We start from the raw sequence: 12,679 nt of genomic DNA, 5'->3' as shown, positions 1-12,679 counted from the left end.
ACCCCATTGGGAGCTGGGTATCCAACCCCAAATAAATCCATTTTACCCTGTATAAAGCTTGAACAGCTGTTTGCCCCCTCCAGGTGTTAATACAGACTCTGGGTTAATAAGTAAAAAGTGATTTTATTAAATACAAAAAGTAGGATATATGTGGTTCCAAGTCATAACAGACAGAACAAAGTAAATTACCAAATAAAATAAAACACGCAAGTCAACACCTAATATAGTAGGAAACTAAATGCAGGTAAATCTCACCCTCAGATGTTCCAATAAGCTTCTTTAACAGACTAGCCTCCTTCTGGTCTGGGCCCAATCCTTCCCCCGGTACAGCCCTTGTTCCAGCTCAGGTGGTAGCTAGGGGATTTCTTCTGACTGCCGCCTCCTTTGTTTGGTTCCACCCCCTTATATAGCTTTGGCACAAGGCGGGAATCCTTTGTCCCTCTCTGGGTTCCCACCCCTCCTTCTAAATGGAAAAGCACCAGGTTAAGGATGAATTCCAGTTCAGGTGACATGGTCACATGTCACTGTAAGTCTTCATTACCCACTTGCCAGCACATACAGGAAGACTTACAAGTAAACAGCCATTTACAACCAATTGTCTTGGTTAATGGGAGCCATCAAGATTCCAAACAACCATTAATGGCCCATACTTTGCATAACTACAATAGGGCCTCAGAGTTGCATTTTATATTCCTAGTTTCAGATACAAGAATGATACGTTCATACAAATAGGATAAACACACTCAGTAGATCATAACCTTTGCAAAGATATGTTACATGACATGTCTAGCATAAAACATTCCAGTTATGTCATATTTACACTAATAAGCATATTTCTGTAAAGCATGATGGGGTGCAATGTCAAAGTAGATTTGTGGTGCTCAGCTCTGCGGAGATTTAAACTAGTGAACGCCAATACCTGATTCTTATCTTACCTACACTTGCTTAAAGCCAGAGTAACTCCATGGAGGTCAATACAGTATCACTATTATTTATTTAGCATGTGCATAGTGTAGCCAAGCAATGACATTTTCAGTGGTGTGATGCAGTTCTTGTAGGCCACCGCTGAACCTAGTCGTCAGGCCTTCATCGACAATGTGCATCATCATCTCTTGTGCCGCAGCTGCACAAAGGGCTGTCACGGAACTCCTGGCGATACTGGTTAGCTGCACAGAGACCTTGCCCTGCACGCCCAGATTAAAATGGGTGGATTTAATCGATAAATGCATTGATGGAACAAGTAATGAAATGCTAACAAGGGATAACCTTATGGGATATTAACTCAGTGGGCCAAACCTGGCTTTTCATGTAAATCAGTGCAACTTCTGAGCTTGCATGGGTGGATTTTGGATTTTTAATTCACAAAGAGCTACACCATGCCCTGATCTGCAAGCCTCTCCGCGAGGAGCTACTTTTCTGTGTAGGGAGAAAGCTGGGGAAGGACTGCTCTGCTCAGCCTCTTGCTCAGTAGTGGATATGCTGGGAGCCAGGAAAAGATGAGCCCTAATTCTCCTGGCTCATTGTGGATGGAAAGGGGACAGGGACGGGTGTACAAGTCTTGTACGTGCACAGCTGCTGTTTGGTTGAGATCTAGAGTACTGGATCCTAAAATGGTTCAGGTCAGGAGCCAGGTGGGTGCCCTGGATGGAGGGCTGCCCTCACAGTCCTGCATTGGAGAGAAGAGCATTTCCCAACTTGATTGCATGTTGTTTCTCTTGAAGCAGATGACAGCTCGCTTGATGCTGGCGGTGGGAGGAGCAGTGCTGGGCTCCCTGCAGTTTGGCTATAATACTGGAGTCATCAACGCCCCGCAGAAGGTAAGGGTGAAAGGTTTGGTCTAAGTACAAACCTCCTCTGCTGTACTCATACTGCCCCCTGTTTGTGCTTTGCAGTGCATCCTCACACCGGCAGACCTACACAAAGCACACACCCACACAGCATGCATCCATTGCACACTCCACAACATGACACCTCTCAAACTGCACCACACCACCACACGACCACACGTGGAAACAAACTGCCACGCAGGTGCGTACACGCAGAGTAACACATCCATCATTGTAACACAACACTCGCATGCTGCAACACAATATGTGAATACTTGCACACTCCAAAACAGCTCCGCACATGAAAACACTACCCACCAACCTCCCCACTCCAAGCTCAGCTAAAATAGCACATCCTGTTAAGCAGCTTACCGACTGTAATGAGATTTATTAAGCAGTTATTTGGCTGTTCCCAGGAGCATTAAAGTTTCCTCTTTGTTTACTGTTTTGTTAAAGAATTCTGGGGAAGTTATTACATAAACTGACCTTTCCTCATGACTAATGAGAGAGGCCCCAGCAATGCAGATCTGAGCATTCCCAAATTAGTTCAGACTCAGCACTTGGATTTGGGACCCTTTTCTAAGGGTATGTTTACATTGCAGTTAGACACCCGTGGCCAGTCCATGCCAGCTGACTCTGGCTTGTGGGCAGAGAGGACCCATGCCTGTGGCTAGGGGGAGCCGGGGGAGGGCAGCTGGCTTCAGCAGCATTACTGAGCATGCTCAGTACAAACCAGGCAGCAAATCTGCAGGAGCAAGTGACTCTACACATCTCTCCTCCCCACACACACACACACCCACGTCGCCTCTGCTCATGGTGCTCAGGCTAAGGGGCTGTTCAATTTGACATTTGGATTCTGGGACCCTCCCACCTCCGCTGGGGACAGTGATGGAGGAGCCTGTAATGTAGATGGGATTCAGGAGTTTTAGTGCCGGCTCAGAGCAGGTCTGGACGCCACTGAGCATTGCCTAGATTATAGGTCCTGCTGGTGTGGTGCCTTTGGGCTGGGATAAAGACAAGCTTCCCTGCTCTGAAGCAGGGGGAGTTTTGACAGCCTTTGGTTCCGCCCACAGGGAACCTGATCTCTCCAGCTGCACAGGTGCTGATAATGGGGATTACATACACTTTATTGGCAGCTCTTACCCTCCTCAGTGTTCCTTCTTGTCTGCTGCCTTCCTGCGCTGCCCTTTTAGATCAGCTGTCTGAGTGTTTGGCCAGCTGAGTCATACCCCAGATCTGCATCCTCATGCTGAGACTATTGCAACCAGGGTGGGAAGAGACTCCCTGTGAAAAGGGATCGTAGTCAATAGGCAGAGCCCGAGCCAAATCCGGACCACCAGATGCTTTTGAATGGACCCCAAAATCTTAATTGATAACTTACGGTTATTGAGGTGTGAAAAATGTTTCTCTGGAGTCTGGACCTTAACAAAAACCAGACTACCCCAGCTCTAAAGCCTGATTCCATTTAACCTGCTGTCCTTGAGGGCTGCCCAACCTCCCTTCCTAGCTAGCTTGCAGGGGCAGGGTAGCCGATACCAGTGTCGGAAATATTGGGCTTTCACTCACACTTCTAATGGAGTTCCATGAATTCACTGGAGTCACTGCTGATTCTTACTGGGGTGAGTGAGGGTGGAATCAGTTGGGAAGTGCAGCACTAAGGTACCTAATGATCTCCTAGCAGAATACAGCTAACTCCTAATAGTTTCAGCAGGGTTACTTGTATTCCCCAGTGCAGGACGCTACAAGTGTTGGGGACTGGAGCCTGGGAGAAGATGCCTAGGAGACAGATGGGGAGACTAGGGGGAGAGTGCCCTGAAGTGAGGGGCGGCGGGGGGGAGTAATGCCAAAGAAACCAGGATGGGGTTCTGCCTTGAGTGGATCATCACCCAAGAGTGGGGTGGGGTTCTGACACCTTTGTGTGTTTGGTGCCCAGTGACAAAGCCCTATTGACAGTCAACAGGAGCTGGGAACTAATTCGCTTAGGTGACTTTGAAAATCCTACCTATCACTGTTTCATTCTGGTATCTAATGTGCACGCTGGAGATTCAAGAAACTTTTAGAAAAAGCTCCAACATGTTTCTCCCAGATGCCAGACTGTTTTCAGGGCCCCAACATGAAGGACAATCCACCCCCACCCTGATGATCACACCCACTGCCCTAAGGCAGACCAAAGACAAGCCTTGAAGTGACTGCCGGTCAGCTTGAAAAGGACCAGGCATTCCAGGGCCATGGAGAGAATTAAAACATCAAAGCATCTGTGTACAATCCCAAATAATTAACAATGCAGAGGTAGAATTTGTGCTGCAGGAATATTAAACCTATTGCAGGAGGGATCAGCAGGCCAGCTGTGCAGTGGCACCATTTGAATTACAAACAAGGCCCTGTTACTCTGAAACAGCTCCAAGAGGTTAAAAAAAAAAAGCTCCTTTACAAAGATTAGAAAGTTTTTAAAACAGTATTGAAATTTGTAATGACTTGATCCATATTCATTTGAGGTGAAAATGGATTATCTAGCTAATTAGGAGACTGCAAGAATGTTTTTCATTGCAACATGCAAAGTACAGTTGTGAGCCAGGAAACTAGTTTTGGGGGGTTAACCCCTTTGACACCAAGGGGTAGGCTACAGTCTTGCAAGAGCAGAGCTAGTGTTTGCACAATTCTCTGAAGAGGCAAAAGCGCTGGCTGAATGCTAGAATTGCTATTCAGTGATGCAGCTAAACAGAGTGATTCTGCATGAGGGGTTTAATCCAGTGAGATGCTGAAGAGCCAGTGAAGTCAGTGGCAGCCCAGGATGCTCAGTGTTCACCAAGAGCACTGAGAGTCTGTGGTGGTGTTGGCTGCAGATCCATCCCCACTGAGAGCAGAGGAGCAGCCTCCCCTGTCCTGCAGAGCCACAGTAGAGGGAGGGCATGGCTGCGAAGGAGATATCCAGAGTAGCCCTGCTGCAAAGCCCTACGTGAGTTACTGAGTCCTCACTGGTGCTGCAATCCCTCGTGTGTGTCGCTAGGACTTGGGGGTGCACCCCATGGTTCTCCATGCTGCAGCAAGCTGAGCTGCTCTGATTCTTGGAGAACTTGTTTGTCCTGCTGGGCACATGAGAGGAATTGTGGGAAAGCTCTGGAGGGCTTATTGCAAAGAGGGCAGATTACCAGCCAGAGTGGACATGGAACCTGGGCTCTAACCCAGCCCTGCAGCCCAGCCAACATGCCTGCGCTGAAAGGCTGTTGTGGCATATTTAGAGTTAGTGGGACCCTGTGCACAGCTTCATTTTTGGGGGCCCTCCAGGATCTAACCAAGAAAAAGAACATTCTCTCATCTCCCCCTGTTTTTCATTTTTTTCTTCCTCCTCCTCCTCCTATCTTATAAGTAGTAAGAAGTAAATGAAAATAAAGTGAAGTACCTTGATAGGGGGAGGGGATGCAAGAGTGGGTGCAGGGGTCAGGCTCTGGGAGCAAGCTTGGGTGCAGGCTTTGGGCTGGGGTTGGGGTGTGGGAGGGGGTGAGAGGTGTGGGCTCTAGGTGGAAGTTTGGTGCCGGCTCGGGGTTGGGGTGCAGGAGGGGTCAGGGGGTGGCTTACCTTGGGCAGTGCGACTCCCAAACCAACCAGCGCACCCCTCTGGCAGCGGCTCCTAGGTGGGGGGGACAGGGGATCTCTGTGTGCAGCTGCCCACAGGGGCCACCCCCACAGTTCCCAGCCAATGGGCACTGCGGAGTTGGTGCTGGGGGGGGGAAGCAACACATGGACACACACCCCGCAGGGACTGCTTCCTGGACTGGTGAAGCATGGAGAGAGGAAGGCAGTGCAGGCCCCACCTTAGTCCTGCTGCACTGCTGCTGGCATGTCTGTGTGTGCCCTGGGGAGGGGGGAGCGCACAGAGCATGCAAGGACATGCCAGCAGCCAGCTGCTTCTGGGAGTGGCGTGGGGCCACCGGTCATGACATGCAGGGAGCCACCAGCCGCGACTCAGGGGCAGGTTGACAGATGAGATTTGTCCTGCATTTGGGGGGGGGGGGGGGCTGTCACTAAATCCACTGCTGCTGTTGTGTATGGCCGTGATGGGTAAGAGCTCGGGCTTACAGCTGCAGTGAAGAGACCCTAAGCAATAAAGTTTGGCCACTATCCTATCCTGCCCTGCCCCCAGGAGGCCTTTGCTCCTTCCAGCCCAAGGGCACCTGCAGACCAACTGTTAGAAATAATCATATCTGGTCCTCTGCACAGGAGGAGGGTGTGAGGAAGCCTAGGCTGGACTATAGAAACCTGGGCTCTCGGCAGAAATCCCCCTGCCCCACAGTGGCTTATTCCCCATAACCTCCAAATCTGAGTTATTGCTTCTCGGGATAGAATTCCCCATCCTGTAAGTAGGGCCTGCATTCTTTGTTCCTGGATGCAGACGTTTGCATTTAGCCAGATTAAAATACATATTTGGCTTGCACCCAGCTGATTCTAGATTGCTTGGTAAGTGACCTGTCCTCTTCATTATTTATCACTTGTCCATTTATCATCTGCAAACTATTGGTGGCGGTTTTTTCTTCCAGGCCATTGGTGAGCCTGGCAGCTGATGGGGTGGTTGTTTGATGCTGTGACGATAAAGTAAAAGCCCTTACACAAAAAGGGATGCGTTTGAGAAGTGAATCCCCAGTAGGTTACCCAGGGCCTTGGCAGGGCGTACAGGGAGGTTATATTGGGAGCATACCCCATAGCCCGTCCATGCTACTTTGCGGAGGGCGGGGAGGGTGTCCCCACCAGGCCATGCATAATCCCATGGAGGCGTGCACAAAGGGCCAGTGGAAGTCTGAGTAATACATTCCTTATGAAGAGAATTTGGCTGGTTTTGATTTAAATGATGCATTTGGGGGTTAAATGCTGTCCTGCGGGGAAGGAGGGAAGCAGGATTTAACCAAACCCATGAACATTAATTACCCTCCTGGGTTTCTTTGTGTCCTGACCCTATAAAATTATCTGCAGAGCCAGTGTCCCAGCCACTCCCCTGTATAGCCAGCCTTGACCAGCCCCGCTAGCTGGGCTCAGCTCAGTCATGAGGGTGCATCTTGGAGCAGGAGACTTCACAGGCCTGCTGGGGTGTGGGGAGGCAGGCTAGCTGGGAGGGATTATGCTGGGGTCCGGGGGTGGGAGGGGGCGGGGAGATAGCGCTGAGGGGGATTGGCAAGTGGAGCTGGGGGAGAAGGAGCTGGGAGTGATCTCCTGTTGCTAGGGCACCACTGGGGATGGGGAGAGGAGAGGTCGGGGCTGTGTCAGGGAGAGGGGGGATGTGGAGCAGCAGCAGTTTGCTGAGGGGCCTCCCAGCTGCTTGGGCTCTCAGTAGCTGTTTCCCTGTGAGCAGCCTGGCTCTGGCCTACGGGGTCCAGGTGCAGCTGGGCTCGCTCCTCTTCCCTAGGCATGGGACAGGGTCTCTACTGCCCTCCCCCTTCGGTGGGCACGGAAGGGGGTGTTTTGTGCCAGGCCGTTCCATTGCACTTGGCACCTCCAGGGATGAGGTGGTGGGGCAGGAACTTTGTCACTTTTCTTCCTCGCGGCCGGCCTTGATGCTGTTTACTGTGAGCCGGGGGGGGAGGGGGGTGTGCAAAGTACCAGTAAACTGGCCAGCCCAAGTCCCCATCAGTGACCCAGTCAGGCTGTTGGACAGTTTGGGGTTGGGATCTGGAGCCAGTCGGTGTGAATGTTGCCGGAGCTGCTAGCGTATGATCGTTGTTATTGGTGACGGCTGGGGAGTGAATGAGCAAATCCCTCCTGGACAGATCCCCCCAGGACACACCCAGCATCATTGCTGGCCAAGAGTTTAATGGGCTGTGGAGACGGGCTGAACCCCCTGGACAGAGCATGGCACAAGCTTATGTAACTCACTGGCAAAGTGTGGGTCGTGCCCACCCTTCTGCCCCAGGGGCTGGGCTGCTAGAGGGCAATAGCTGATGACAGCTGCCAACCAATGGAGTTGCTTTGTTGGCTCAAGAGGTGGAGATCAGTGCTGAAGGTCTTGGGTTTCAAACCCTACTAATGGGCCCTGTGAACAGGCCTCTAGGCTGCAGGGCCCTTGGGCCGCCCCCTTCCACCAGCTCCTTATTCACCAAGCCGTGTTCAAAGATTTCAGCCTCTGGGCTACCCTTGAGAGCTGCTGGCCTGTGTCACGCCCTGCACACAGTGTTGTCCAAGCTCCTGATGAGCTTGTTTTGACCATAGAACAATGGTCAAGATGACAATGGCTGCAGCAATTTGGGTTCCTGGCACTGCTGTGCCCATAAAGACACCCCCATGCTTCAGCCTTGCAGCAGCAAAGCTTAGCTGGTTACAGAACCTGACTCACCAGGCAGCCTGCAAGGGTAGGGTGAGCACTAGAAATAGGAAGGCTAAACGAACTGCTACTTTTTAAAATGACCCTCTCGATTTCAGGACAGCCTGGGAACTTGGGCTGGCAGGGTTGGCAAACCTAAGCATTGTCTCTGCTCTCCAGGGAACCCAGCCTGGGATGACAGGTATTGTAGCTAATAGTCCGAGTAAAATGAGGATGAGGGAGTAAAATAGCTGGTGGAGCAGAGAGCTGCTGATCTACATCTAGAGAACAAGTCAGGTGGTGATGGAGCTCCAGCAGCAGACACCCTTCATACCCGGAACAGTTAAGTGGGATATTCAGCTAGTGTAAGCCAGTGTTGCTCCACCAGCTGTAATTGGCTGGATTTCATGGGGTAGCTTCAGTGGTACAAATGGAGCGATGTTGACTTATCCCAGCAGAGGATCTGGCCCTCAGACTTCCAAAAACCTATGTTGTGCCGGAGGAGAGCCAAAAAAAACCCATCCTTGCAGAAGATCTTCAGGGCAAACAGTAGGGGATGAATAGCTGCTGTGCTGTCACTTTAAGATCCCCCTCCTCTCTCTCCTGCCCCCCCCCCCATTGCTGAAACAGCTTCTACTTAATTCCTTGGGGCGGGGGGGGGGGGGCAGTGTCAGTACAGGCTGGACTAGGTATTTGACAAATATGATGGGGAAGGTCTCTGCTCTCGCCGTTGCACAATCAAAGCGGCTGATCTGCTCTCACAAGCCGTGCCAGTGAGGGCCGGGGTAGAACATTTCTCATTGAATCATTTTTCTGCTTGGAAAATGGCTTTTTAACAAAACAGAAAATCTCATTGTGGGGGAAACTCCATTTTTATTGAAAATGTTTTGGGTATCACAGTGGGGGGGAAATCCTGTGGGGGATGAGATTGGCAATTGAAAAGTTTGATTTTATACAAAATCTGGTTCTTTACAAACACCCCAAATTTCAGAAACAAATTTTCCGTCACAAATGTTTGTGAGGGCTGGGGAGACCTTCCCAGCCAGCTGTACCTGTGCTTAGTCCTCCCTGTTTCCCCCAGCAAGCTCCATGTCCCCCTTTCCCTTCCTTGACACAGCAAGGACACCCCTTGTGTTCTTGCCTGCTGCACCAAACTCCATCCCCTCCCTACCCCCACATCCCGCACTATTTTCTGCCAAACTTCAACCAGTTCATAACCCACCCCCAACCTCCCAGCAGCGAGTGCCGGATTGCCACTGCAGTACATTTCCCCATGCCTTGTGTGAAGTATCACCGTGCACTCTTTAATAGATCAGTCAGTTGGTGTCTTCTGCTCTTCCTCCTAACATGACAGCAGGGTTTGGAATAGCCCAAGCTCTGAGTCAGGTCAGAGGTCACTGGGATTTCAGATTACATCAGTTTTCCTCTAAATTCTCTCTCCAAAGTATTGATAATGTCTCTTCTGCCAGATCTGAGCAGCCCCTCTGAACTAGAAACAGCACATGCGTTCCTCCCATGCCTTAAGCTGTTTGCAGATTAGCTACCTTGGCAGTTGCAGGAGGCGAAGCACAGAACCTGAACTCAGACCTTGCCAGAGGTGGGAGAGAAGGAAACTATTTCTGAGCTGGCCTTTTGCAATCTATTTGCAATTACACAGAGTCCATTGAAGTCAACGGGAGCATTGGATCAGGTCCATAATGAATAAGTACAATTATATGCATGGAAGGGGAGATTGTGAACATGTGATAATGAAACAGGCTCTTGCACATAAATCTGCACCCGTACTTCCCTTAGAACCCTGTTTTTCAGCTGGTATGGCACTGTCAGAAGAAATATTTTTGTAGGCTGAAATCCAGTGATGGATCCAGTGTTGTCTTATTGGAATCAAATTTGGTCCCTTTGGGGGGTGTTTTCTTTCCCTCTGTCTGAGAAGAGCAATAAAATCCAGTTTCTGATGTTTTCAGTCTGATTTTTAAAGTGACACAGGCAGTGATGAGCTGCCAAAATCTTAACAACGGGTTCCCTATAAAAAGTTCTGATTTAACAACGGGTTCCCTATAAAAAGTTCTGATTTAAGGGATGTGCGACAGCATGTATTTTTTGTACCAATAGGGTTACCATACGTCCATATTTTCCCAGGAGGTGATTAAGAACTGAAAAGCCTGACAAACACCCCAGATGTATTTTAACCCTACCTAAAGTTCTTTTTTAAAAAGATGGGGCTGAACTAGAAATGAGCTCCGTTTCACATGTGTGGGTGGTGATCAGGGACAGTCTCAATTTTTGGGTCTTTTTCTTATATAGGCTCCTATTACCCCTCACCCCCGTCCCGATTTTTCACACTTGCTGTCTGGTCACTCTAGGGTGTGCACATGTGTGGGTCCCAGAAGCTCCCTGCCCCCCCCTCATTAAAGCAGGTGTGCAGGGTTACTGCCCTGGGAACTGCAGGGCACCAGTGGATGTGGGGCTGGCTGCAGATAGGGGTGTGGGGCAGGGCTAGCTGGAGGCAGGGAGTGACACGGGCTGGCTGTGGGCAGGTGATGCAGATGGGCGGGCTGCGGGCGGCTGTGGGCAGGGGGTGGGCTGGGGCTGGCTGGGGGCAGGGGGCGGCTGCGGGCAGGGAAGGCGGGGGAGGTGCAGGCACGGGCCAGGGGGTGGGGCAGGGGCTGGCTGGGGGCAGGGGGCGGCTGCGGGCAGGGAAGGCGGGGGAGGGGCTGGCTGGGGGCAGGGGCTGGCTGGGGGTGGCTGTGGGCAGAGGGGGGGGCAGGGGGTGGGGCAGGGGGGGCTGGGGGCAGGGAAGGCGGGGGAGGGGCGCAGATACTCACACGGGGGGGTGGGCTGGGAGCAGCAGGACGCAGCCAGGGACTCACGGGGCAGCAGCCGGAGCCCCAGGGCCAGAGGTCCAAAGAGCAGGAGCAGCAACAGGGCCAGGAGGCAGCTCACATGGCTCTCGCAGCACAGCGCAGCGCTCCCCGGTGGCCGGGAGGAGGAATTACAGGCTTCCCAGGCAGAGCCCATCAAAGCTTCCCTTGCAGGGAAGCTAGTTAACAAGTGGTTCTAAAACCGCTTCTAAATTTAACAACGGGTTCGCGCGAACCCGTGCGAACCGGCTCCAGCTCACCCCTGGACACAGGCAACTTGAAATCTAGTCTACTTCAAAAATGACCAGTAGTTACGTTGGCTGTGCCTGCCTTGGAGTCCTGCTGGCAATCTTTGTAGTTCCACAAACAGTTTCCTCTTTTTAAAACTTTTTCTCTTCCCTGTTGCAGTGTGGAAAACTCCCTAGGGGAACTGATTGGGGTGGGGCGGGGAAAGCTGTGAAAAGTAGTAATCGCAGAGGCACTGGCAGTGGGCACCCGGGCTGTCAGGATTTAGATTTAGAAATCAACTTGTAATTTTTTTTGTAAATCATGGTTTTTGCCCTCCATCAAATCAACCAGGCAAGCAAGGCCCCAGCCTCGGTACGGCAAACATACATTTAAAAAATAAAATGGAGAGAACCAGCAAAGCAACTCAAGGTGTTTAGCCAAACCTAGAGAGCCCATGCCACCCTCTCCCAGCACAGTGACCATCTGCGCCACTTAACTCTCCTCAGGATCAGGGATGTAATTGATCAACGTTCTGCCAAGTGTTGGGCAGCTCGCCCTTCTCTCCCCTCCTGAGGGTCCCAGCTCTACCCACCCAAGAGACTCCCTGAGATTTCACATTCTGCCATGCAGACCCCTGCACAATTCACCTTCCCATTAGTAAACATCTTTCTCTGCATTCACATTCCTGCGTGGCTCTGGCCTGGGGGGAGCCTCTCCTTCTCCACAGGCACAGCAAGGAGGCAATTTCAGAGGTCCTGTGGTTTTGTCGACTATCACTAGGGTGAGGTCACAACTTGTCTGGCCACATTTCGTTGCAGACAGTTTCCTCCCAGTGAGCTATGGGAATGTTATCAACTTGCTGCCGGCCTGACCTGTGGGGATGGGTTTGGTGAGTCCCATCTAGTGGAGGAAAAGTGTCATTGGTGTCAAAAGAGACTCCAGCCTCATACCGGCAGGGGGTGAGCTCTGTGACGCAGCAGCTTGTGACTGAGGAAGACAGGAGCCAAGCCGTGTGACTGGCATATGGCCCAAGTCTAGGGGGAAGTGAAGTAGCCTGTAGGTGAGGCCTGGGAATTTGTGGCATTTGTCACTGCAGATGAAATCCAAACGGGAACAGAGTGTCCATGGGGATGGGAGGAAAGGGACAGCCCTAGTGACTGGACAGTAAATTAATAGCCCGGGAGAGCTCCTTGCTTCTGTCACTGAGCAGGAGTAGGCTCAAGGGTAGGCACAGTGGTTCATCTAAGTAACGGCCGTGATAATACTTTGCAGTGCTATAGTGTATTCCCAGAGGATCGCAGCACATTGTGTCTGGTCTGTGTCTCTGAGGTTCCTGCACTGGCACACATTACCATAGTATCTGTACAGACTATGGATGCAGTGGTCGCTTCACTCTCCACTGAGATGCAGCCATTTGTGGGGAGGAGCATGGTAACAGCGCCCAGTAACACAACATGGCAAGGAGAATCTTGTCTCGA

At 51.3% G+C, this 12,679-nt stretch overlaps 1 protein-coding gene across 2 annotated transcripts in view; it reads left to right on the top strand.

The window, feature by feature from the left end:
• LOC123351195 (solute carrier family 2, facilitated glucose transporter member 1) overlaps positions 1-12,679 on the top strand; it is a 36,821-nt gene that overhangs the window by 11,834 nt on the left and 12,308 nt on the right. The window contains exon 2 of one of the 2 annotated variants that reach the window (XM_044990444.1): positions 1,725-1,817. In XM_044990444.1, coding sequence (XP_044846379.1) covers positions 1,725-1,817 — 93 coding nt within the window. Of the gene's footprint in view, positions 1-799; positions 1,818-12,679 lie in introns of those variants that run through there. The other variant, XM_044990442.1, reaches the window with a different exon arrangement.

The sequence above is a fragment of the Mauremys mutica genome, chromosome 16 (assembly GCF_020497125.1).
Source record: "Mauremys mutica isolate MM-2020 ecotype Southern chromosome 16, ASM2049712v1, whole genome shotgun sequence".
Classification (NCBI taxonomy): domain Eukaryota; kingdom Metazoa; phylum Chordata; order Testudines; family Geoemydidae; genus Mauremys; species Mauremys mutica.
Note: the sequence above shows the minus strand (reverse complement) of the source record. Positions and strands in the feature narration are given on the sequence as shown.